Source organism: Tupaia chinensis, unplaced genomic scaffold, assembly GCF_000334495.1.
Source record: "Tupaia chinensis unplaced genomic scaffold, TupChi_1.0 Scaffold143836_2, whole genome shotgun sequence".
Taxonomy (NCBI): domain Eukaryota; kingdom Metazoa; phylum Chordata; class Mammalia; order Scandentia; family Tupaiidae; genus Tupaia; species Tupaia belangeri.
Genome location: NW_006203687.1, coordinates 86109 through 113643, shown reverse-complemented (window position 1 = coordinate 113643; position 27535 = coordinate 86109). Strand labels below are relative to the sequence as shown.

Below are 27535 nucleotides of genomic sequence, written 5' to 3'. Positions count from 1 at the left end.
AGACTTGAAAAACACACTAGGTATGTATGTGGGGGGGTGCCCCAAATGCCAAAATGGAGAAGAAGGAATTGAGGCATGACCGTTTCCCAATTGTGGACTGACCCACCTCCCCATGGAGAGTGCTTTTTTATTTTCCTTCTCTCTCTCTCCCTCTCTCTCTGTCTCTCACTAGGCAGCTCATATACCTTCTGATAAATTTAAAAAAAAAGAAAGAAAGAAAGGAAAGGAAAGGAAAGTGAGTGAAACAAGGGGTAATTTGTTTTCTTTTTTTCTTTTTAGGTTTTTGCCATAGGAGACATGCACTTACCAGAGAGAGACAGAGGGAAACAGTGAGAGGGAAAGTGAGAAATCACCCCTCAGGAGGATGGCCATGCCACAATCCCTTCTGCCTTATTCTCCTCCTGGGATTTTGGGCATGCACACGCATGTACCCAGAGTGAGTTTTAAGCTGGTGGGGCCTAGGACTTGAACCACAGTTGGCTACGTGGGAGTCCACAGTGCCTTAACCACCATGCCACCTGCTGGGCCCCAAAGGGTGATTCTTACTCCCACTCTTCTTTAGTCCTGAGAAGGAGAATGTATGGAGTAAAATCCCCAGTGTGCTCAGCAGGGAGACGCGCTCTAGGACACTCACGGTGCGTCTCTTCCTAGTTACGGTGGCTTAGATTCCTATTTACCACATCACGTGGGCAAACAGATGAGCTCACAGTGCTTGCGAATATGTGGAAGATAAACACATTTGTTACACGAGCAGCAGGCACCATGCTGGGAAGCTCACTGATACCCTCCTAGAAAACAAGGCTAATACACAGGTAGTGTAGGAAGCAAAGCAAAAAGAATCATGGAACTGGTCATTTAACTGAAAAATGCAGATGCCACAGTGATAACTGATAGCAGACACAACTAACAGAAGTATCAGGCAACAGCCAGCACCACAGCGCAGTGGAAATGTGCAGCTCAAGAGAAGCCATGACAACCACAGTTCGGATCCCCGGCCTGGTTGGCCAGGAATGCGCACAAGTGCCCAAGAAGAGCTGGGAGACTTAAGGATGGGGGTTGTGACAGGATCGTCCTGTGGAGGGTGCTTCTCTCTCTCTCTCTGTCCTATAGCAAATATCTCTTTCAAAAAAAAAAAGAAAAAAAGTTGAAACATTTGAGTTTTAGGTGTTCAAAACAAATAGATAGCAATTGAAGAAAATAGTTGTCTGATACAAAGAATAAAAGGTCAAATTGTAAAAATATCAATGTGATAAAAATGATTACTAAACATATCTGGATTATAGAAGCCATTGGCTTAAATTTTACATTTATGATTTAATTTCAAATGGGAAAACCTGGATTGAATTTGGCCACATCATCTGCACAGGAATTTCCATAACATGGCAGCTCGGCCTGTCTCGTCCATAGTTACTGACAGCTCGTACTTAGCTCCTGCCTCATTCATCCATGGTGAAAACAGTGACTGCTAGATTTACTTAGAGGTCCAAGTGAAAAGACCAATAGCAAAAAGGAATTATTGTATCTATTTAGACAGGTCCCTTATTTCAAAAAATATGGAATTTTCTCAATACATACACCAACTTTGAAAATGGCCCCACTCAAATCCAGCCACAGAAAGCTTCTTCGAACACTCAGTGCTGAATTAGCATTCGGAGAATGCAGGGAGGGAAAGGAAGACACTTCTGCCCTCCCTGCCCCAAGCCCTGGAGCTCTGAGCACAAATTAAATGATCAATATCAACACGTTAGTGGAATATTGGTGGCCTGTCCGCAGACACGCTCCCTTCCACACTGTTCATAGCACGAGACTCGATGCCATGCTAAAAGGGAAAACCACAAAGGCCTTGCTCTATTTACTTTGAGATTCTCGTTAAGTGAGTAAACACTGGCTGTCATATGAATACCATCGATGGCTTCGGCTGGTCTTCTGGCTCCACCGTTCATTGCTGCTCCTCATGCAACCTGTGGCAACTTCGGGTACACAACGTGTTTATGGCGTGTCCTGTAATTTACGCAACTGGATTCCACAGGTGCCATTCGATGGTGATGCCAGGTAAGCAAAACTGTTTCAAAGCCAAAGGTTTTAAAATTTGTGCAGTGTGACTGTGGGTTAAATGGTAGGCCAGTCACTGTCACTGTAACATAGCTTTGTTGTTCCAGGAAAAGAATGCGACACCAACAAGAGTATTCAGTCCTGTCTTTGAATAAGATAACATAATGATGTCCTGAAACAGAGGAATGTTAATAAAGAAAACAACCTGTGGTTTGTTCTCACTGCTAATCAGTATTAATTCCACACAACAGCCCAATTTTTATCCTTAGGGTTACACGAGTGGGTACAACTTTGGCACACACTTTGTCAGTCTTCCTGAAGGTGATTCCTAGGTCCAAGCATCTCTCGTTCAACTTACTCCCTCTCTGACTCCAAGAATCAGAGACACGAAACTGCAGTTCCCAGGGACAGCATGTGTTACTGTCTCGAGTAGGAGCACGAACTACAGTCCTTGAAACTTCATGGGAAGTACTTGGAAGTGACTGGAGAAATCCCTTATCCCAATAAAAATACATAAATCAGTGAGGAAGAAAACGGAACGGTCAGGTAGAGATTGAAATGCCTGGCGGCAGCCTTACCTATCAGGGTGTGGAAGACGGCGGCGATGGCACCGGCCACCACCATGCACAGGACGGCTTTGGTCCTGTCACGCTTGCTGTTCACAAACACCAGGCCCACGTTCTTAAAGTCACTCATGGGACCCGTGAAGAACTTCATCAGTGAATACGCCAGCCCGTAGCTGGCCAGCATTTCGACTGCATCTTCTTTGACAGCAGCAATGCCCCGGTTCAAGGCCTGTGAACAGGAAAGGACACGGCGTTAGAAATGGCGTCTCATCTCTGGGGAACCACAATTCTAAAATAAAATGCAGCAGGAACTCGGTTTCTATGGAAACACTAAGCAGCTTATGGGGTAAATCGCACTGTACTTTCATAAGGGTTATTGGTTAGCATGTCCATTCATATTGGCTTCAGTTTGAGTATCTTCTTGTAGGAGAAATACCTGTCTATTAGGGTTAAAGTATTAGTGAAAAAAAAGTATTTTATATTGGTACTAGAAAATAAGTATAGGAAGTTTTGGCTAAAAGTTGATTAGACAAACAAAAAAACCTGACATATTAAATTTTATTTGTAGACTGCATCTATGTATGTAACAGCAACAGGCATTCTGGAAACCAGTTGACCAGTTTCTATGGGGTGGGTGATGGTCTCTTTTTTCCTTCGATGAAGGTGTGTCTTGTGTGTGTGTGTTTGTGTATACACATGTGCACACATAACCTTACATTTTGCATACGTGTTATGTACGTATCCTTCATAACACACAGCTGTATGCTATGACAAAAGGTACCATCGATGAGTGCTGTTCACCGTATTTTAACTTGAATAGCATTCCTGAGCTTCACGCACACACTGTGGAAAGATCCCCTGTAGACTAAAGATAATGTTTTTATTGTATTGCTCTGAAAGCTGCAGTCCTAGAATATTCTGACTACTTTAACCCCCACTCCACAAGAAACTTAGACATGAAGGTTCATGGAAATGGCATTCGCAAACTAACTCCCCATCTAGTAGACAAATAAGTCACAGTTGGAGATGGTGGGAATGGCTGTGTAGGTGGAGAGACATTCACTGCTGCAGCCTCTAGACCGCCATCTTTGTTATTAGGAATAGGTAACTAAGCAGGAGACTCAGCTGCTCTTAAATTTTTAAAAATTGACTTCATTGCTTAGAGCAGTTTTAGGTTCAGAGTAAAACTGAGCAGAAACAGAGAATTCCTTTTTACTCTCTGGCCCTGCAAACATATAGCCACCCCTAGCCCCCAACACCGCACACCACAGTGGTACAGCTATTATAATCACTGAACCTGCATTGGCACATCGTTATCACCCGAAGCCAACAGCTAATAAGAGCTCACTTCTGGCATCATACGTTCTTTTCTATTATTGTAATTTTTTAAATAGTTCTTGCTATAGGAGGCATGCACTCTCCAGAGAGACATACAGAATGAAAATAAGAGACACACAGTGAGAGGGAAAGTGAGAAACCACCCCCTAGGGGGTATGGCCACACCACAATCCCTTCTCCTCCAACCTCCTCCTGCTGGGATTTTGGGCACGCACGCACACATGCCGACATGATTTTCAAGCCGCTGGGTCCAGGACTTGAACCACACGGTCAGCCAGGTGGGATCCAGCCCTTAGCCTCCATGCCACCTGCTGGTCCAATGCTATACATTCTGTGGGTTTTGACAAATGTCGAATGGCATGAGTCCACCATCACACAGTCACATTTTAAACAACGATATGCTCCAGTCTTCGCCTGCCATGTGCCATGCATCGAAGGGACACACAGTCATGTTTATCACACTGACACTCAGTCTCTGCCACATAAACTCAAAGCAGGACGAATGAAGGAAATGCATTTTTCTGTCTAGTCCTTATTTCCATTAATCAGGTAGGTGTCGATTTTCTCTACAAACACATGCCTGTACCTCTATTCCGAGTGCTCTCTTGCTCTACTCCTGATCTGCTCAATACTAAGTGAGCAAAGGCTGAATACAGCAAACGAGTTCAAGAATTAATCTTCGAATCCATCATATGTAAAAAATCACACTCCTCTTTGTAACAAAACAAATAATACCTCGCTTCATCTACTCTGAGACACCATCCACTGTACGGTATGTCGTCAGTTCATACATCGCCAGGAAAGCAAACACGCTCGCAATGATAACTGGAAGCCACCAGGATGCACCCGGATCTCACAGCTGCTGATATGCAAGCTGGTGGGCGGAGTGTGCACCTCAGAAGCTGTGAACTGCCGTATTTCATGTTGCACCTCACGGTATTCCTTAGTTTCAAAGGCTGAGCTAAGCTTTGGTCCCTGAACACGACAGTGTTGAGCTACACCAGGCACAAGCTCAGGCAGAAAGTCAGCAAAATTCCTTTACTTCGTTTCCTTCCTTTTCCTAGGAGATACGACTGATGGCTACAAAGAAAACTTACAGAACTGAACGGTCTTTGCAAAACACAGGGGAAAATGTATTGATGGGAAAACAGCAATGTGTAAAATAGTTTTAGAAAAACCTAGGATAAAAATGCATGAAGACTGCAGGAATTCATTAGCATTCTTCTGACAAAGCTGGAATTATATAAGCTAGTTTGGGATCATTGTTTCCAATTATATCTCCATTTTTCCTCCTTTTTCCAATAATAACCCGGAAATGTCCACAAGAACACTCATAGCCTCCACAGAGCACACCTGACACGGCGCCTTTCTTTTTAGAACTATTTTATTTAACTTTATTTATTTACTTATTTTTAATTAGACTAGACAGGGACAGAGAGAGCAAGAGAGAGAGAGAGAGAAAGAGAGTGAGAAAGTGAGAAAGCAAGCCACCACCAGGTCCGGGACTCAAACTGGAAGTGACTGGAGAAATCCCTTATCCCAATAAAAATACATAAATCAGTGAGGAAGAAAACGGAACGGTCAGGTAGAGATTGAAATGCCTGGCGGCAGCCTTACCTATCAGGGTGTGGAAGACGGCGGCGATGGCACCGGCCACCACCATGCACAGGACGGCTTTGGTCCTGTCACGCTTGCTGTTCACAAACACCAGGCCCACGTTCTTAAAGTCACTCATGGGACCCGTGAAGAACTTCATCAGTGAATACGCCAGCCCGTAGCTGGCCAGCATTTCGACTGCATCTTCTTTGACAGCAGCAATGCCCCGGTTCAAGGCCTGTGAACAGGAAAGGACACGGCGTTAGAAATGGCGTCTCATCTCTGGGGAACCACAATTCTAAAATAAAATGCAGCAGGAACTCGGTTTCTATGGAAACACTAAGCAGCTTATGGGGTAAATCGCACTGTACTTTCATAAGGGTTATTGGTTAGCATGTCCATTCATATTGGCTTCAGTTTGAGTATCTTCTTGTAGGAGAAATACCTGTCTATTAGGGTTAAAGTATTAGTGAAAAAAAAGTATTTTATATTGGTACTAGAAAATAAGTATAGGAAGTTTTGGCTAAAAGTTGATTAGACAAACAAAAAAACCTGACATATTAAATTTTATTTGTAGACTGCATCTATGTATGTAACAGCAACAGGCATTCTGGAAACCAGTTGACCAGTTTCTATGGGGTGGGTGATGGTCTCTTTTTTCCTTCGATGAAGGTGTGTCTTGTGTGTGTGTGTTTGTGTATACACATGTGCACACATAACCTTACATTTTGCATACGTGTTATGTACGTATCCTTCATAACACACAGCTGTATGCTATGACAAAAGGTACCATCGATGAGTGCTGTTCACCGTATTTTAACTTGAATAGCATTCCTGAGCTTCACGCACACACTGTGGAAAGATCCCCTGTAGACTAAAGATAATGTTTTTATTGTATTGCTCTGAAAGCTGCAGTCCTAGAATATTCTGACTACTTTAACCCCCACTCCACAAGAAACTTAGACATGAAGGTTCATGGAAATGGCATTCGCAAACTAACTCCCCATCTAGTAGACAAATAAGTCACAGTTGGAGATGGTGGGAATGGCTGTGTAGGTGGAGAGACATTCACTGCTGCAGCCTCTAGACCGCCATCTTTGTTATTAGGAATAGGTAACTAAGCAGGAGACTCAGCTGCTCTTAAATTTTTAAAAATTGACTTCATTGCTTAGAGCAGTTTTAGGTTCAGAGTAAAACTGAGCAGAAACAGAGAATTCCTTTTTACTCTCTGGCCCTGCAAACATATAGCCACCCCTAGCCCCCAACACCGCACACCACAGTGGTACAGCTATTATAATCACTGAACCTGCATTGGCACATCGTTATCACCCGAAGCCAACAGCTAATAAGAGCTCACTTCTGGCATCATACGTTCTTTTCTATTATTGTAATTTTTTAAATAGTTCTTGCTATAGGAGGCATGCACTCTCCAGAGAGACATACAGAATGAAAATAAGAGACACACAGTGAGAGGGAAAGTGAGAAACCACCCCCTAGGGGGTATGGCCACACCACAATCCCTTCTCCTCCAACCTCCTCCTGCTGGGATTTTGGGCACGCACGCACACATGCCGACATGATTTTCAAGCCGCTGGGTCCAGGACTTGAACCACACGGTCAGCCAGGTGGGATCCAGCCCTTAGCCTCCATGCCACCTGCTGGTCCAATGCTATACATTCTGTGGGTTTTGACAAATGTCGAATGGCATGAGTCCACCATCACACAGTCACATTTTAAACAACGATATGCTCCAGTCTTCGCCTGCCATGTGCCATGCATCGAAGGGACACACAGTCATGTTTATCACACTGACACTCAGTCTCTGCCACATAAACTCAAAGCAGGACGAATGAAGGAAATGCATTTTTCTGTCTAGTCCTTATTTCCATTAATCAGGTAGGTGTCGATTTTCTCTACAAACACATGCCTGTACCTCTATTCCGAGTGCTCTCTTGCTCTACTCCTGATCTGCTCAATACTAAGTGAGCAAAGGCTGAATACAGCAAACGAGTTCAAGAATTAATCTTCGAATCCATCATATGTAAAAAATCACACTCCTCTTTGTAACAAAACAAATAATACCTCGCTTCATCTACTCTGAGACACCATCCACTGTACGGTATGTCGTCAGTTCATACATCGCCAGGAAAGCAAACACGCTCGCAATGATAACTGGAAGCCACCAGGATGCACCCGGATCTCACAGCTGCTGATATGCAAGCTGGTGGGCGGAGTGTGCACCTCAGAAGCTGTGAACTGCCGTATTTCATGTTGCACCTCACGGTATTCCTTAGTTTCAAAGGCTGAGCTAAGCTTTGGTCCCTGAACACGACAGTGTTGAGCTACACCAGGCACAAGCTCAGGCAGAAAGTCAGCAAAATTCCTTTACTTCGTTTCCTTCCTTTTCCTAGGAGATACGACTGATGGCTACAAAGAAAACTTACAGAACTGAACGGTCTTTGCAAAACACAGGGGAAAATGTATTGATGGGAAAACAGCAATGTGTAAAATAGTTTTAGAAAAACCTAGGATAAAAATGCATGAAGACTGCAGGAATTCATTAGCATTCTTCTGACAAAGCTGGAATTATATAAGCTAGTTTGGGATCATTGTTTCCAATTATATCTCCATTTTTCCTCCTTTTTCCAATAATAACCCGGAAATGTCCACAAGAACACTCATAGCCTCCACAGAGCACACCTGACACGGCGCCTTTCTTTTTAGAACTATTTTATTTAACTTTATTTATTTACTTATTTTTAATTAGACTAGACAGGGACAGAGAGAGCAAGAGAGAGAGAGAGAGAAAGAGAGAGAGAAAGTGAGAAAGCAAGCCACCAGGTCCGGGACTCAAACCGCAGCTGGCCACGTGGGAGTCCAGTGCCCTTAATCACCACGCCACCTGCTGGCCCCATGTTACCTTTCTTAGAAACAAATCTTCCCATTTACCAAAGCTGACCAAATAGTTTAATATCCTAAAGCCAAACAAAACCCAGGAAGCTCCTTGATCATAAGTCCTGTGGTCAACAGGCATGTCCAGTCAAAGGGCTGCTGCTATGTGTTAAATTCCACCACTTGAGGGACCAGCAGTTGGCATAATGGCTATGTTGCTGAACTCCCATGTAGTCGACTGCAGTTCGAGTCCCAGACCCGGTGGCTTAAACTCACGCCAGGCGCGTGTGTGTGCGTGCCCAAGATCCTGAGAGGAGAACGGAGGAGAAGGGATTGTGGTGTGGCCACCCACCCTGGGGGGTGACTTCTCACTTTCTGTCTCTCTGTCTCTATCTTTTAGGCTAGTGCAGGTGCCCTACAGAAAAACAAAAAAGAAAAAAACAAACAAACAAAAAAACTCCTCCCCCCCCAAAAAAAAGTTCCACCACTCAGTAATTTATCAGATTAATTCCTTTCGGACTTCTGTAGTGGATGCTGCTGTTAGTGCCCCACCAAATCCCTTGTAAGGGCACTGCACCATCCCAGCAGCTGGGCATTGGCCACCTGTGGCTTGCAGCTGCCACTTTCTCAGAGAGAGGTACCCCCCCTTTACCTGCCCTTGCCCCCATTCCTCCTGGCAGCACAAAGCCAATGAAAACATAAAAGATCAGCCCCCCGTCTCCACCTGGGACCACATTGGTACCGTTATATCGCTCTGGAAAGCCCTGTGGGGCCACATCCTTGCGGAACTTCTCCCCTCCGCCCTTCCCTGCCCTTCTCCCCCAGAGTGTGGACTCAATAAATCACAAAGCACAGGAGCCACGCACACGGGCTGTGCTTTCAGCGTCTTTGCAATAAATCACAAAGCACAGGAGCCACGCACACGGGCTGTGCTTTTAGCTTCTTTGCAAATTCAGCTCAACTTAGGATGCTTCTAATCACTTGTCTCCCAGACATGGAAAACGGTGGGTGGTTTGTTCTCTTTCTTTCCCACCCTTCCCCCAAATTGACAACAGTGAGTTGTTTACTTATTTCCTGTTGCTCAAATGTGTGTTAAAATATAAATGATACACATATATATTATTTAGCGCAAGTTTAAAAAGCATCCAGTAGGGCACCTAAATAATGCAGGACTACACTTTTCACATGTCTTCTTGGCAAAAGTTTATTTATTTTTTGCTAAAAAGACATTAGCTCTGGCTAGGGCCTCCACTGCAATGTTTTCCCTTTCTACCGACAGTTCTTAGATTATTTTAAAACGTTTCTTTATTTCTCTCTTGTGTGAGCAAAAGAGACAGAGAAAAGAGAGAGGGAAAAGGGGGGAGGACAGTGTTCCTGTTGCCGCCATCTACCCCAGCCTCAGCCAGCCCCAGCTCACGGTAGGTGTATGCCCAGCAAGCTCAGGGAGACCTTCGGACACAAACTCAGAATCTCCCCATGTGGGTCAACCTTGCAGAGAGTGGCATTTCACCTCTGTGCCACTGTGCATTCACATCAGTTCTTTGACTTGAGTCTTAAACCCAGTGCTGAGGCAGGTGGGAAGAAGGTGGCACCGGTAATGACAGTTCTGCCAGCACGCCGAGGGAGAGTGTTCATTTAGCTCAGCAATGAGCAATTACGGTAACCTGAGGACAATGCACAGGGTTTAGAGTCTGTAGGCTTGAGCTGGAATCTCTTCTATGACTAACTGCTGAGAGGCCTCGGCCAAGGTAAAATGTACCTATTCTCCCTAAAACTCCCAACCCATCTTAGACAGAATTTGGGGGACTGTGTGAAGGGTGCCAAGTAGCAACGGTCTAAAGAGGCACTTAAGACAGGATCCGTGTTTATTTCATTTGCTGCCACTTTACCACCGTGGCGACACTGTAAACACACCAGTATTTGCTGAATGAATGATGGGTGAAAAAAATGGAATGGATAAGTAAGACGAATGGATGGATGGATGACCGGTTTTGTTACCAAGAAGTTTCATCTTCATACTGATTTCGTAAACTTTCAAAAGAAAAAATACATAATCATTTTAATCCTAAGAGGTCATTCTTTGCAATTGATTTAATTTTCCATGATCGGATTCATGTACACATATGAAAATATATCCTGATTTCAAGAGACATTAAATGCAAGAAAAAACTTCAGGCTTGAGGCCCCTTGCTACACAGACGTTATCAGCCTCTCTGTATTTCCATTCGTGACGCAGCAAGTGCTCCCCCAGTTCGTTCGCGTCTTCATTCCATATGCTTTCCTTTCTGTGCTACAATAGGAAGTTACTATGCAGTCTATCAATATTTCACGGAACTTTTCCATGCCTCTGACTTGGCCAGTCCTCCTAACCCACAGAGAAGAGAATTTTGTTCCGATTTATGCTATGGTTTTTATTGTAAGTTATGGAGTAAAATTAATTTCCCCCAGGCAGTTTATGTCTTCAAAACCATTTATTGAATAAATGCTCATTTACTACGACGAGTTTTTTTTTTTTTCATTCATTTCCTTCCGTCACCCCTGGCTTGGTTCATGTCTCTGTGTGCTTACCCTGCAAGTCTTCAGGGCATGTTCACTACCTGACATTATGTGTTCACTTGTTATTTGTTTTATCCTGTCTCCTCTCCCCGAACGCAAGCTCCAGGAAGCAGAGAACTGTGCTTCACCGTTCTGTTCCAGAACTACATGTAGGGCATCGCGTGACAAATCTCAATAAATAGGTGAAAGAACGAAGTAAAATGTACCAAAATGGTATACCAACATCGACTGTGCTAACGTACGAGGAAAAGAAAGACACCCGTGAGCTGGGCCCTCCTTGGCGGAGCTGGTTTAGACTGACAGGGCGACTCCTCTAAGGAGGTGGCCCCGGAGCTGAGACCTGCAGCACGAGAACCCGCAGGTGGATGAAATGTAAAGAGCTGCAGGAAGGCTTGGCGTTTGCTTTTTTCCGTGCACGTGAGAGTGGGTGAGTGAGCGAGAGAGGAGCACCGTCTGTAGATCTGGTCTCACTGCGATTCTCATCCCGCAGCCCTCCCGCCTGTCAGATCCTGGACACTCACACGCATGCCCTGCCTGTTTCAGGCTGACCGGGCTGGGGAGCTGAGCTGGTCACCACGTGGACTCCACCACCTTTGTGCAGTGTGTTAGAACTGTGCCACAGAGTCGGCCAGAACTGGTGTTTGCTAAGGAACAGAAGGGAGGCCAGGAAGAGAAGCAGAGCCGGGTAGGGGTGCGTTTGGCAAAGCAGGCTCTTCCCGGTTTGTGGTGAAGAACGTGTGTCTTATTCTAAAGCAGTGGGAAGCCGTGACGAGGTTGGGAAGAGGCAGTGTGGACGCTGAGGGCAGGGGTGGACCGCAAGGGCAAAGCAGAGCAGGGAGGAGGAGTTTATGGTCTGGGAGGGCGGGGTCTGCACTAGGAGGCACCGAGGAGGCAGACGAGCTGATGGGCTGGCGAGCTTGTTGGAGGCCAGGTGGAAGGACCTGACGCTGGGCTGTGTGGAGAAGGAGGAATGGGGAAACTGCTGAGTATTTGGCTTTGGTCAAGTGCTGCAGTGCTGAGGGAACTTCCGAAAGTCCACGGACATTGGGATTAAAGTATGATTTCATTTGGGTGCAAAATAATTCTGAAATCCTTGCACGGGTTTTTGTAATTTGCATTTTTCATAAACTTCCTTTTCTTGGTGGTTTTTTTTTTTTTTTTTTTTCCCCCATAGGGTGCATGTGCTCACTGGAGAGACAGAGAGAAGAAAGTGAGAAATCAGCCCCTGGGGAGCAGGGGGATGGCCACGCTGCAAACCCTTCTCCTCCAGTCTCCCCTTAAGATTTTGGGCATGCACACACACACGTCCAGCAGGACTCCCGGACTGTCGGTGGTCGGCCACGTGGGAAGTCCAGTGCCTCAATCACCGTGTCTCCTGCGGGCCCCGTGCACTTTTCAAAGACCCTATATTTACAGAAATAAGGGGAGGGGAGGTCTGGGAGGAAGAGCAAGAACTCCCCAGGGAGCCTCTTCCTATGGGGCCCGAGGCGCCCTGAGAATTCTGAATGGAGGAGGCGAGGACGGCGGCTGGGCCCGGGAGGCGGGGGCCAGGGGGGCGGGGCCCCATGAGCTGGCGTCCAGGGAGCTGTCGGGGCTGCCACTGCACATTTGGAGGTGGTCGGCATTCAGACAGTATTTAAAGCCAGGGATTAACGGGATCATCCTTTCTGAGAGCCCAAGACTCAGCCCAGAACACTCTAGGAGTCCATCTGAAGACGGTCCGGGTGCAGCCGGCCTCCCCCGATACTGTGAACATGCCGTAGCTCGGGGCTCACCAGCTACCTGCTGCGCCTCTGCAGTCACTCCCCAACGTGGCTGCATGTCTAGCCCCGACCAGAAATGACAGCGCTGTGGCTGGTAAAGAGGACAGCTGTGCTCTTGAAATTCAGCTAAAATCACACCCGGGATGTCTCTGGAATGAATTCGGCCTTCAGGCAGGATTCTGGCTCCAGATGTTCATGAACACAGAGGCTCACCTGCTGACAAAGTTTCTAAACACACACAGGCCTTGCAAAGCCAGTGCACTTAACTTTGGATAAGCCAACCCTGACAACACTCTGACAACTGTGAACACCAAGCCACCCTCTCATCACAGCCTGATCTGCACGCAGGTGGCACAGCAAGGGGCCCTTCTCACATTTCAGATCTCTGTGCCAGGGGTGGGCAGCAACACGAACGTCCGACTTACAAGAGTATCTGCTTCCAGGCAGCCCTGAGCGGGTCACTCATGCCTCGCTGTCTCCCCATATCTGCCAGGTTCACGGTGTTCTGTTGCCTGATCTTTCTTTCTTTTTGTCCACAGTAAGTTAGCAAAACCACAGGATATTAAAAAGTAAAAAAAAAAAAAAATCCCTCTAGAGAAATGGCTACCAAACCCCCGGGTATAAACTGATCCCTGTGGAATGAGCTGCCTAGATCGTTAAATCCTAAGACAGAGGCTCACCTGCTGACAAAGTTTCTAAACACACACAGGCCTTGCAAAGCCAGTGCACTTAACTTTGGATAAGCCAACCCTGACAACACTCTGACAACTGTGAACACCAAGCCACCGTCTCATCACAGCCTGATCTGCACGCAGGTGGCACAGCAAGGGGCCCTTCTCACATTTCAGATCTCTGTGCCAGGGGCGGGCAGCAACACGAACGTCCGACTTACAAGAGTATCTGCTTCCAGGCAGCCCTGAGCGGGTCACTCATGCCTCGCTGTCTCCCCATATCTGCCAGGTTCACGGTGTTCTGTTGCCTGATCTTTCTTTCTTTTTGTCCACAGTAAGTTAGCAAAACCACAGGATATTAAAAAGTAAAAAAAAAAAAAATCCCTCTAGAGAAATGGCTACCAAACCCCCGGGTATAAACTGATCCCTGTGGAATGAGCTGCCTAGATCGTTAAATCCTAAGAGAGGCCCTGGCATTTTAAACCTAGGATCTACAGACTAGAAAAATCTCTATATTACAGACTGAGATGCTTCAGGGCAGGAGTCAGCAACTTACCCTCTGTGGGGAGGTCACGTGATGTGTGTTGGCCACAAACATTCCTTGCAAGTGGGGCATGTGGTGCCCGGGGGGCAGGGGGCAGGGGGCCGGGAGGAGGCCCGGGTCCAGGTGGTGACTCCTTGCCCATGCAAGTAGGTCTCACGCCTACACTGCTGAGTTCATCTCATGCCTGGGAAACCTCTGAGGTGCTGAGGTGTGGACGATGATCTTTCTGAACCACACTAGGGCCACGGGGAGAGTAGGACACTAGTCTGGTTCCCCTGGGCCCCCGTATGGGAGACTTCCTTTCATCCTTCTGTGGCTTTACAGCCCTGGCCAAGAGCCCCGGGGTATGCACTCATGGCCAATGCCTCCCTGCCTCTGCCACACTCACCAAAGAGTCACTTCCACCTGAGAATGCCCCCACGCAGCCCTCGGCCGCTGAAACCCCCTGCCCAGATGAAATTCCTGACGTGGTCTGAGAGCTGGCCAGCGTCTGAAAGAGGAGGGCGGGGGACTGAGGGGAGATGCCTTTTGGTGGGATTATGCTTATCTTCTACAAAAAGGCGTCCAGCAGGCTGAGCGGTGGCACGGCGGTAAGACACTCTGCGAAGCTGACCCCCATGTTAAGGTGTGGGTTTCTGTCTGAGTGTGCTGGGCACATGTACACCGAGACCGGATGCAGGCTGAGGCTGGGGGTGGATCGTGGAGTTGAGACTCTGTTGGGGGTGCCGTCGCTCTGCTGCCCTCACTCATAGGAGAAATAAACTTTAAAAAATGTAGAGTTGGAAATGGGTATTATTCCCTAACATATATGAAATTATTAAATGAAATGCCAAAAGTCTTTTTCCATTTATTTCATTTTACCTTTTTTTTTTTTTACTTTTAGTAAGATACATACTTCCTTTGCTTTCCGCCTTCTGGATGAGAGAAACCGCTGAGACCCAAGGGGGAGGAGATCATGTTGTCTTGCTAGGAAACAGCCCAGACTGTCACTGAGTCCCTTTGATAACAGATGACTCTTCTGTCTATAACTTTGACGATCCTATTACACACCTATTATGACTCAAAAGAAACTGACCATCGTAGCAGAGGAAATATCATTTAAAAATACTTCTGAAACTCAGCATCCTCAGAAATTTTGCATTTGTGGAAGGGCAGAAAATTCAGAAGTCCACGTCTTGGCATTGCTACCTGTGGGAACTGCTTCTTCCGATGACTTGGATAATCAGCAATTTTGGATTTCGAGTCTCTCAAGGAGTCTGGGTTCCTGTAATTTTCCACTGTTATTGTTCTGTTTGTATTTTAAAAAGTGGTTTGGGTTAAATTAGATCATTTGTCTTCCCGGTAGTTTTCCAGCCATGTTTTATTTTCTCAAGGATCTATACGGCTCTAAATGAGACACCCTCGCTCTGTTTAGCTGAAGCTCCAGCCAAGAACTTGACACCCACACATGAGGCTGTGGTTTCAAGGGAGTGGCAATCAGAGGAAACCTGGTCTCCAGAGCAGTCGCAGTTACTGCTCTGGGCAGAACTATCCACATTTAGCGCTTCCTGAAAACACCAGACAACACCCGACAGGTCCAAAATATGACACTGGTGTTTGCTGTCACTTCCCACACCTGGAGAAGAGCTTCTAGAAGGGGCAGAGACAAACTGCCATACAGGGTCTGATGAAATTTGGCGAACTCATCTTCTCCTATTGCTTTTTCAATATGTCAGGGGAAATCAAAAGCATTTTCTCATATGACCTCTTACTCTGGAAATATATTTATTCACTAGAATACTTTAGTATCATAGGACTCACCTTAAATCCTCCTGATCTGTCATTGAAACGTGAAGCTTGTTCATCTAGCTAAATCTAACTGGAATTCAAGATGGTGGAACTCTTGACAAGGAAGGAATATTACTATGAAAATTCTAGTATAATTCAAAAAACCAAAGGCTTTAGCTGGTGGCATGGTGGTTGAGGAAGTTGAATCCCACATGGCTGACAATGCAGATCAAGTCCTGGACCTGGTGACTGAGAAACACACGGGCTGCCTTTGTGTGTGTGCCCAAAATCCTAAAGGGAGGAAGGTGGAGGAGAAGGGATTGGGGTGTGACCATCCCCTGGTGTGTAGGGGGCTGCTTTCTCATTTTCCTGCTTTGTGTTTCTCTTTATCCAGTGATGCACATGCCTTCTGGCAAAATTTTAAAAAGCAAACGCTTTCTGTGTCATTTAGGAATCTTGTTCTTCATCTTTTTTTTTCAAGAATTATTTTATTTAACTTTATTTTTAATTTGACCAAAGAGAGACAGACAGAGAGAGAGAGAGGAGAGAGAGAGAGAAAGCCTCCAGGTCTGGGACTCAAACTGCAGTGTGCCATGTTGGGAAGTCCAGCGCCCTTAACCACCACACCACCTGCTGGCCCCATCTTGTTCTCCATCTTGATGTCACATCTTTCCTGAAATTTGCTACTAATTTTTTTTATACTTAAAAGAGCTAGGTTCCCAAATGACAACTCTTGGTTAATATCTCCAGAGCATGCCAACTCCACCTCTGAAGTGAGTTTAACATGTATTTACATTAGAAAGAGAGGAAGAATGGAACCAGCAATTAGCATAAGCGGTATGTCGCTGGACTCCCACGTAGTCGACTGCAGATCGGGTCCCAGACCTGGTGGCTTAAAACTCATGCAGGGCACGTGTGCATGCGTGCCCAAGATCCCGAGAGGAGAATGGAGGAGAAGGGATTGTGGCGTGACCATCCCCTCTGGGGGGTGATTTCTTGCTTTCTGTCTCTATGTCTCTGTCTGTCTGGTGTGCGCACACGCCCTATAGAGAAAACCTCTCCAAAACAAAACAAAACAATAGAAAGAGGAAGAGGGAGAGAGAAGGAAGGACTTTCTATACCCACAGTCTGGAATCGCAGACTAGCTCTGCGACCCTGGGCTGCTAATCCATTTTTTTCTTGAACACTGGTACTTTAACCCGGGCTGTGGGTCTCAAAGCAGCTCAGAAGTGCCAATCTATTTCCTGGCTCAATAGCAACACCTAAATGAGTCGTGTCACCTCCCTTTGACGTTTGTCAACGCACAGCCACGGAGCAAAGGACAAGAGAATGTCCACCCGCGTTTGGACCCTCCGAGGGCCAATGACCAGGAAGACGATGGAAACGTCCTCAGCGGCTGACACTCACTGAGTGACTGCTCTGTGGCAGGCATACTCTCAGGCCTTCCTCCTCCTGGCAGCCCGGAGAGGGTGGTGGCCTCACTTCCCAGCTTACTGGTGAGGTTGCTGGTACAGGGAGAGCCTTGGTCACTCGTCCAGGGTGGAGACAGCTGGAAGAATCAGACTGCTTGACCTCAGAGCTTGTGACCCTACTCCCACTCTCCTATGCCAAAGCCAAATCCTCCTTCCACTTTGAACAAGGTATTCTAAGCAGTGACCAACTCTGCCTCACAGCAGCTCTTTAACCAGAGAGGACTAGCTACCAGCTCCAAGGGAGCCTTTGGATAAAGACAATATTTTATGAAAACTTCCAAAGACGCTGAGGTCAAGATGACCTTTTCAGTGGCACTGTCTAACAGCATCACTGTGTATGCGTGGAGGTTGAGCCGAAGGTGTCTGATGACATCCTCCAAGTGAGCCAGGTGACGAAAACGAGGTAAAAGAAATGGTGCAACTATGTCCTACAGCCAGTGGTCTGCTGCTTGGTGAAGAGTTTGAAACCCATGCATGGCAACCGTGCTGTCTGGCCAAGCTCAGCACCTGCTCCACCATCCCCAGGTGAGGGTGCTAGTGGGTGCTCTATAGCGGGGCCCGCTACGATGCGGACAAGAGGTTTATGAGCTCCTTTCAAGGTCCACAGGCTGATGCCTCCTACCAGCCTTTAACTCATCCAAGCTGCACATTCCCTTCTCAGATGCGGATTCATTTATTTCTGTGGGAGGGTTTAATGAGGACTCACTGTTGGTATTCACACAACTCAGTTTTGGGGATGATTTCTGAAGGTCTGGGACTTGTGATCTGATTGTTTTTAGGAGGTAAGTAATAGAGAGTTAAAACTAGTCATAGGGGCCGACTGCAGTTCAAATCCCAGCCCTGATAGTTCACATGGGTGCATGCCCCAAATTCCAACAGAATGGAGAAATGGAAGAGAAGAGATCGTGGTAGGACCATGCTCCATTAGGGAATATTTTCTTCGTCTCTCTCAATTTCTCTGTCTCTCTCTGGTGAGAGACAAACCCTCTGGCAATTAAAAAAGTCAAACTAGTCATTAAACAAAAGAGGGGCTGAGGGTGGTGCAAAATGTGGTAATGCTCTGCAAGGTGCCCCGCAGAAGGGACTCTGGGTTTGTGTCCGAACACCTCCCTGAGTACGCCGGGCGTGCAGTGCCATGACCTGGGGCTGGCTGACCTGGCAGTAGATGGCACCATCTAGGCCCTGTTGGCGTGTCATCTAGCTGCCATGGAAGGAATAAATCAATAAATCAATAAAGTTAGTCCATACAGCCCATGACTAGTCTTACTAAGCCCACTTTATTAGGAATCAATAACAGCCCATAACAGTAAGGACAGAGAAAAACACGGTGGCACAGAATAAGTGTCACCGGTGTCCCACACACGCGCTCACATACACAAGGCACACACTGAGACAGGAATCCTGCCAAGCAGACAATATGTCATAGCGACAAAGCTGTCTGCAGTGTGTGCCATGCTGGGTGCAAGATTCGTCATAGGTCCTCCTTCCTACACTGCTTACCTCCCCATCTTCCCACTACTGCCGTTGGCTCAAACGATCGACGTAAAGTGTTCTAGGTGAAGTGAATCCACCTCCTGAATTGAGCCGTGTGGAACGCGACATGAGAAAGGATGAAGCATGTCCCCGCAGCACACACAGTTGGCAGAGCCCAGTGGCATGGCTGGGACTTAAGACTTAAATGCCCTGAATTCATCTGATCTTTACAACCGTATCCAGACTTGCGCCTAGCACCTTCTACCTAGAAGAGGGATGTGATAAACCTAAGAAGCTACAGAACGGTGTCAATGAGATTTAAGTGCTCTGAAAATTTCTAGATCAGAGACAGGAAAAAGCACACGTTTTCTGTCACTATCTCAGACGGCGAATACGTGCGGCAATGTGCTCACGTGCTAGGGTTCTTTCTGTAAACCCACAATCACTGCGACTCAGGCCTCCTCTCTGACATCACAGCCAGGTCCAGGACTTGAACCGTGGTCGGCCATGTGGGAGTGTCCAGCACCTTAATCATCCCACCACCTGCTGGTGCCCTCTGTCCAGACATTTAGGTGTGACAATAATTCCTACCAAAGGAAAGTTTATTCCTCTGTCTTGGCTATTGGTCTGGGGAATGCAAGTGCCTTGTAAGAAACGTTCGTCGAGTTGAGAGGAAACTGCTTTGGGGACTTTTCCCTTCGAGCAGGTCAGGGAGCAGGGTCACAACTCCCTAGAGGCAGAGTGAAGGCCTGGTCGCTACCCTGCAGTCTGGGCTAAGAAGTCCTACAGGACAAGCAGCTCCAAAACGCTCCCTGGACTGAGTGTTTCAGGAAGACCCCAACGACAAGACAAGGACTTCAGTGGGGTTGCCTCTCCTCTGCCTTTCAGTTCCAGCACTCAACCACAACGGGCCATGAGTACCTGGAAAAGGCACCATTTAGAGGAAGCATGCCCCGATCGAGGCCCTAATGATTCCAAACAGAGGAAGATTTGGACATTGTCCCCACTACAGGACAGTGACGCCCTCCTTCCACTCCAGAGCAGAACGGCCATGCCCAGCTGGATGCTGTTGATCCTCCACACGTGTGGACTCAGGGTTGTCCTCGGTTTCCCTGCATCTTTCTGACAATCGAAGGCTGAGAACAGACATTAAAACTCCTCCCAAAGTGCCTAAGTCGGGTTGGGTAAGCCTTTGTAAGTCCTGTGAGGTTTCTACACAGAACAAGGGCTACTGCTCACAAGGACCAGTTGAAACCGAAAGAGTTAAAGCATCGTTTAAGAAAATACTAACATAACCGTGTGTTAAGAGAACAACTCAACAAACATCCTATTATACTGGGCCCAGCCGGTGGCATGGTGGTTAAGGGCGCTGGCCTCCCACACGGCCAACCATGGGTCGAGTCCTTGATCTGGTGGCTCTGGTCAAATTAAAATAAATAAAAACAAAGTTAAATAATTTTAAAAAATCCTATTACACTGGGTCAGTAAGTAGTGTGGAGGTTAAGGCAGCTGGATCCCCCTGGCTGACTATGTGGTTCAAGTCCTAGATCCAGAGGCCTAAAAATCACAACGGGCGCCTGTGTGTACATGACCAAAACCCCAAAAAGAGAAGGGAGGGGAAGAGACTGTGGTGTGGCCATCCCCTGTGGGAGAGATATCTCACTTTCTTTTTCTCTGTCTGTGTTTCTCTCTGGCAAGTGCGCATGCCCTATAGCAAAACTAAAACCAAAAAACAAAACAAAACAAAACAAAACTAAACAAAACCAGGGAAACCACTATATGTTTATTAATAAAAGTAATCTACGTTGAAGAAAAAAAGAAAAGTCTCTTTTATGACTTTGTTTCTGATGGCTCTTTCTAGACTGATAAACTTATTAGACTAATAAACTGTCCCCTCCCTCATTATAAAAAAGACAAAACTGTAACATTCATAGGAATAAATTCAATCAGTGTCTCCTAAATGAAGAAAACCATAAAACTGAATTGAAATACATAAAATAAGACCTCGAGAGCCAGCCCGTGGTCTAGTGGTTAAGGGAGCCGGATCCCAAATGGTCAACTGCCGTTGGATTCCTGCCCCCAGCAGCTTGACCATCACGCTGCGTGTGTGCACGTGTACCCAAAATTCGGACGGGATGGAGAAGTGGAGGAGGGACTGCAGCGTGACCGCACCCCTCTGTGGGGTGTTTTCTCCCTTCCTCTCTCTCCTGTCTCTCTCTCTCTCTCACTGGCAATAATTATTAAAAAAGAAAAAGAATTTCAATAAGTGCGGGATAAACTGTGTTCCTTGAGGAGGGAGATTTAAAGTCGTAACTACGTCACAGATCTTCCTGAGTTAATCTGTACACTTCATGCCATTTCAGCCGGAATTCCAGTGACCTGGGTTTTCATTCGAACCTGGACAAATGATTTTTAACTTCGTATAGAAGAAAATCCAATTAAAAAAGTGAAGAATCTAGTGGAGGTGAGTGTGCCTTACCAGATATTTTATTATTTTTATTTTTTGGAGACGTTTTTCTAAAGGGCACATGCACTCGCCAGAATGACAGAGAGACAGAAAGCGAGAAATCACCCCCCCAGGGGGGATGGCCACGCCGCAATCCTTTCTCCTCCATTCTCCTCTCGGGATCTTGGGCACACACGCACACGCGCCCAGCGTGAGTTTAAGCCACCGGGTTTGGGACTCGAACCACGGTCGACTACATGGAAGTCCAGCGACATAGCCATTACGCCAACTGCTGGTCCCTGCCTTACCAGATTTTTAAATATGGAGAATCCAATTGGGAAGAAGAGTCACTTAGGGAACCTCCACACATGAAAAGATGCTTGACCTCAGAGGTGGACGGGGAAATAAAAACTAAAACAAGGCTATCAGGTGAAACAACTGAAAACGAAGGGTACAATCTAGTGCTAATAAAGACAGGGTAATGGGAAATTTCAGATATTACTGACGGGCGTGTAAACTGCTATAATCTTGTGAAAAAAGAGTATGTCAAGAGGAATTAAAATGAAAAGACAACTACTTGATCCAATAATCCCCTTTAGAAATCTGTCTCCACAGAAGGACTGGGACATAAGGGCATGCATGCAAAGACGCTCCTAACCGCCTTCTCGGCCATGGCAGAGAGCTGACGACAGTCTGTCCACCGAGCCGTGGCAAGGTTACAGAATCGCGGCACGTTCAGACGGGGCGGTGCACGCAAAGCGGGAAGTGGGGCCAAGTGCGTTGAAGCCTGCACACAGCTTTCACCTCAAGGGTTACACTGTATTCTCGCTCTGTTAAAAACAAAAGCAACTAAAGGGGCCAGCAAGCAGCATGGTGATTAAGGCACTGGACTCCCACATGGTGGACAGGGTTTGAGTCCTGGACCCAGTGACTTGAAAATCATGCTGGGCATGTGTGTACACATGCATGCCCAAATCCCAGGAGGAGCATGGAGGAACAGGAACTGCGGCATGACCATCCTCCCCTGGGAGGGGGGTGCTCTTCACTTTCCCTCTCATCGCCTCTCCGTCTTGCTCACAATTGTCTCTCTCTGTCGCTCTCTCTGGTGAGTGAGTGCATGCCCCCTACAGCAAAAACCTAAAAACCAATCAAAACAAAAAACTTAAAAAGACCGAGGGCCAGCAGGTGGCACAGAGGTTGAGGCAGCTGGATCCCACATGGCCAACTGTGCAGTTCGAGTTCCAGACCTGGTGGCTTCAGAAACACACCCGGTGCGTGTGCGTGCCCAACATCCCGGGAGAATAGAGGCGAGGGGATTGTGGTGTGGCCATCCCACTGGAGGGGAGATTTCTCGCGTTGTCCCTCTCTTTATCTGTCTCTCTCAGTCTCTCTCCAGGGAGCACACAAGAACTATAACAAATGACAGCAAAAAAACTTGAAAAAAAAAAACCCCTCAAAAATGTACCCATGTATTTTTATGAGCAGACAGCTGGAGAGAGACAAACGCCATGCTGTTAATCCTGTCTTCTGTAGGAGGGGTGGGGTTAAGAGGGCCAGACAGGGAGAAGTGACTAATTAGACGTACATCTGTATGATTTTACTTACTGCAAAGCAGATGTCACTTTTATTACATTAAAATGACAAAAACGAAAGCGTCTTTATTAAGGCACACAAAATAAACAAAATGCCTATTTTTCTAGGGTTCAGTCAAGCACCCCACAAAGCAAACGCGGACAGGTGCTAGCATGTTTTAGTGATCGCCTGTGACGACATCTCTAGGCAGGATCATCCCCATTCATCTTGCTTGAAAAATTACAGGGCTAAATGCCGGGAACTCTGTGCCGGCCCAAAGACAGCTGCCGGCTCCAGGACTGAGACCTCTGGAGAGAACAGAGAAATCTTCTCTGGCCTAAGCCCTGAGTTCCTTTCTGGACTTTAGCAAATCCTGACTTGCTTACGAACAGGGAAAACAATGGTCACACAATCTGCTTAGAGCACTAAGGCACTTAGCCCCAGGGCAGGGTCAGGGAAGGCTTCTCCAGTCCTAGAAAATTAACAGGATTATCAAGGCTGCCATTGTTAAAACTCTGGATTCTAAAACCCAATCTCTGCATTTCCTGGCTGTGCGGACCTCTTAGTCCAGCCGAAATGCAGTTAAAAGACTTCCTCGGATCTTCTGCTCATCCCTGAGAAGAACAAGGTCAACTCTCTCCTCTCCCAGGAAACCTGCCATCACCAGTCTAAGCCACAGGACTGCCCGGGGCCAGGCTATGGGCATCATTTACTCAGGGAACTATTTCGTTCAATAGACGTGCTCGGTGCTTAGAGAGTGTGGTGCACCGCCTCGCCCCGTCTTCATGGATCCCTGTCCGTGATGTGGGGGCTACACTGTTTGCTTTTACGGCCACCCCACAGTGTGTGTGAGCGGAAGAGAGCCTGGGGCCAGGCAGGTTCGCTACACTAAGCCCATTTGTACACTTCTTTATCTCCCTCACACGCCTTGGAATTGGGGGTGCACACAGAATACAGTCGTCCTCCCCACATTCCTAAGGAATATGTCCCCACCCCCCGTGGATGCCTGGAACGGCAGGTAGTCCGGAGCCCCAGGCTCTCTCCTGTACACACGAAAGTACTCCAAAAAGTTCTGAATTTAGTGGCCAAGCGCGTAAGCAGATTGTTACCGCCGCTTTCCCTAGCCGTGAACAAATCAGGATTTAGGTGTCGAAGCCCAAAATCAAACCAAGGGCTTCAGCAAACGGCAGCAGAGAGTGACTTAGTAAACAGAAGGAAGAGCCTCGTTCCTCATGCCCAGTGTTCTCAATTTTGGAGCCTGGCAGCTGTGTTTTGGCCAGCACACAACTCTTGGTAAAAATGGAATGAAAGCACACATACATTTGGGTAAAAAAAAAAAAAAAAAAAAAAGATTCAAAATTCACACACAGCTGTTTCACGATGGGCACTTTCCATGAACTTTTTGAAGATGTCTAGTACATAGCGACCATAAAGTCCGTCTATAACGTGGGCACCTAAGAGATTACCGACACCAACTAATAATAAAGTAGCACTGTAACTACAGACTGTAACAGAAGTTGTATGACTTTGGTCTCTTTCAGAATACCTTACTGCAGTGTACCATGGTAACTGCGACTGCAGAGAGCGGGGCCTTAGATGGAGGAGGGGCGCTGGTGGCACTGACTAACTGTCGTAGCACTAGGGCACTGTTTTTTGTTTTTTTTTTAAGGGAATGGTAAGGTTTTTTCGTTTTGTTTTGTGTTTTTTAATTATCATTATTTTCCAATTTGCTACAGGGCACCTGAGCTCACCAGAGATAGACAGGGGGAGAGAGAGAGAGAGAGCATGCAAGCAGTCTGGTCCCACTCTCGAACCACAGCGGGCCATGTGGGAGTCCAGTATCCCAACTGCCATGCCACCTGCTGGTCCCTAGGGCACGCTTATGACAAGAAGGAGGGCTGACTTAAAGAGCTGAAGATGGAAAAAGTGGAGATGGGCCCAGCAGATGGTGTTGCAGTTACTTCACGGGACTTCCACATGGCCGACTGGGGTTTGAGTCCTGGACCTGGTGTTCAGCTTGAAAATCATGCTGGGTGAGTGTGTGTGTGCGTGCGCATATGCCCAAGATCCCAGTAGGAGAATGGAGAAGGGATTTCAGTCTGGCCATCCCTCCCTGGGGGGTGATTTCTCACTTTCCCTCTCACTGTGTCTGTCGGTCTATCTTCCCGGCCTCCCCCAATGAGTGCGTGTGCCCTAAGGCAAAAACCTGTTAAAAAACAAAAGTGGAAGAGAAGGCAGAGAGACAACCTGGGGTAAAGGTAAGGTGTACACATAGTAAGAGAGCCACAGAAATTGCACACAAAGGATAACTCGAGTTGACCAAAACGAGGGGCAAAGGAATTTGAGAAAAATGGTTACGGAATGTACTTTAAGTAGCTGTGAACAAGAAAAAAAACCAGAGCTGTGTTTCGCCTGTCATGGTGTCACTGAGACTCGCTGGGTAATACGACGTCTGAGTCACTCGGTGTCACATACAACAGCATTGATGTAAGAATGTAGGAATCAGTCCAACCTCAGCATGACAACTGCTTCACCAAGTCTTGCTCTTGGGCTTCTGTATGGTTTAAGTGCATTTTTTAAAGCAAATTTAATATCCTCCTATCACATTGAGGTCCAGTTCTGCTACTCTAAGTGCACATGTGCGGCCGCCAGGTTGGCGAGGATAAAAGAGAGCTAAGCTCTTTCTCTAAGCTATGCATCGAAACATTTCTGAAGTGCTTGGCATTCCAGCTTGGTAGCCTCTCCTTCACACTAAGGAATAAGCCAAACTAAACATTTCTTCCCATTTTACTAATAGTAACAGGGCATCTGCCAAGATTATTTAACTTTCAAAATGGCAAGAGGGGGAGAGAGAGAGTTTTTTTTTTATGTATTGTACTTTAAGGATAAGAGACAATTCTGGATTTTGAGTAGTACACAGATTTTTTCATTGTGTAAATAAAATGAATCATCTTAGAAATAGAGTTTAGCCTCCTCAAAATAAGTTTTATGATACTTTTAATTCTCCAAAATAGAATATAACGCTGCTTTATACGTTAAAATGCATTACGATGGTCTAGTCTTTCTAAAGATGCGAATGAGAATGCCCCTCTGTGAGTACTCTCACTTCTGTGTGGAGGCCAAAGTGCCCAACACGGATAAATCACAACATACACTCCGACATCACCCAGCGTCTAATCCTCTCAAACACTTGGACTAGTCCCATACGAGTACTCTGCGATTTCTTGGCTGACACAAAAATTGAAGAATTCGAAGAGAAAAACACCAATTGGGGAAAAACAGGAAGCCCCAACTCCGAAAAACACCCCATCCACGTTCTAGGCAAACCACAGAAAGATTAGATGAGTAAGTGTTGACTTAGGCGTGAATTTTGAAAAGGGACAGAGCCTTACAACCTATCTGGAATGGGGCTCGACATCCTGTATTTGCTGGTCCTTTTCTTTTGTTATCTTTGAGAAGTGCTGTTTAAAAGAAATCTAGAATTATATCACATTCCCCTCTGAATAGATGAGCAGAGCTCTGTGAGGATCCAGCTGTTCCCGTGTGCCCTCCCACGCATGCCTACGGGTCTGTGCCGGGCATTTCTGCATGAGTTCCCTTTCACTTAATCCTCCTGAGAGCCCAACAAGGCAGAGCGTCTCAGCTCTCAGGTAAGACAGGGAGTCCTGGGTTCATTGGGAAAAATCTACCCTGGCTCATAAAGTTCTTGGTGGCAGAAAATTAGGGACTTTGGCCTCTAAATACAGTCCAGTAAGCTGAAAAGTATGTGAACGTTTGGGTTTCAGTCTGAGTTTCCCCTTATACTAGCTGTGTTACGTCGAGCACATGATACAACCTCTCTGAGGCCCAGTGTCCACAGCAGTGCTTGTTCAAAACTGCCTCCTATGGGACAGATTTTAAGGCTGAGAGGATGCACCAACCACGGTAAATCTCTGGCCCTCTCTCTGTCTTTCTCTCCCAAGTAAATACTGGACATGCTGTAGTTTGGAGGTGTGGGTCCCTGACCTAAACTAGGTGCCTCAAAGCCCCCGTGGGATCTCAGAATGCAGCCTTGCTTCAGGGAACTGAGTATTTGTCCCGAGACCTCCGGCATGTCCAAGCGTCTTCTGGAATGTTCTTGCTTTCTTGCATAGACTGTGGAAAAACTGAAGCAAAACTTACTTCCTCCATGAGTCACATATACGCGGCCCCATAGCATGGTCTGGTGAGAGACAGGAGGCCCTAACTGGGGCGGTGGATGAGCTCAGTGTTCTAGAGGCGGCCCCGTGAAACTGAAGCAAAACTTACTTCCTCCATGAGTCACATATACGCGGCCCCATAGCATGGTCTGGTGAGAGACGGGAGGCCCTCACTGGGGGTCGGTGGATGAGCTCAGTGTTCTAGAAGCTGCCCCGTGACCGCTGGTCTGAGTCGGCAGGGAGGAGAAGAGAGGGACAGGATGGAGAGGACTGTGGTGGTTCCTTTGTGATTTTCATAGAAATGCAAAGACACGGCTCCACGACACAGTTCTGAGTACCTTCTATCCCCAGTCCTCCGCTGCCTGGCGGGCTCCTCCTGCATCCCGATGCCTTATTTTCACTTCCTTTTCATAAACAGGGTTCCCTTGTTTAAAAGTGAAAAAAAACTGGTTTCGAATAAATTTAGCCCAGGCGTTTGTCCTGGGGCCCTGCCCTGATGACCTCAATCCTCACCCTCTTAATCCCACCAAAACTATCTCATCAATGTTGGAAGATATATCCAAACAATAGAGGCTTTAAAAAAAAAAAATCCCTGGGACCAAGCAGTTAGCGTAATGGCTATGTTGCTGGACTCTCACGTAGTCGACCG

The 27535-nt window shown here is 46.8% G+C and overlaps 1 protein-coding gene across 1 annotated transcript in view; it reads right to left on the bottom strand.

Moving 5' to 3' along the window:
- Positions 1–15822, bottom strand: part of ANKH (ANKH inorganic pyrophosphate transport regulator) — a 92008-nt gene extending 76186 nt beyond the window's left edge. Inside the window, exons 1-7 of the mRNA XM_006165249.3 lie at positions 15779–15822; positions 15466–15607; positions 14367–14468; positions 7746–7874; positions 5574–5790; positions 4803–4951; positions 2631–2847 (exon numbers count right to left, since the gene is read on the bottom strand). Coding sequence (XP_006165311.1) covers positions 2631–2847; positions 4803–4951; positions 5574–5790; positions 7746–7874; positions 14367–14468; positions 15466–15607; positions 15779–15822 — 1000 coding nt within the window. The remainder of the gene's footprint in view (positions 1–2630; positions 2848–4802; positions 4952–5573; positions 5791–7745; positions 7875–14366; positions 14469–15465; positions 15608–15778) is intronic.
- Between the last annotated feature and the right edge of the window lie 11713 nt (positions 15823–27535).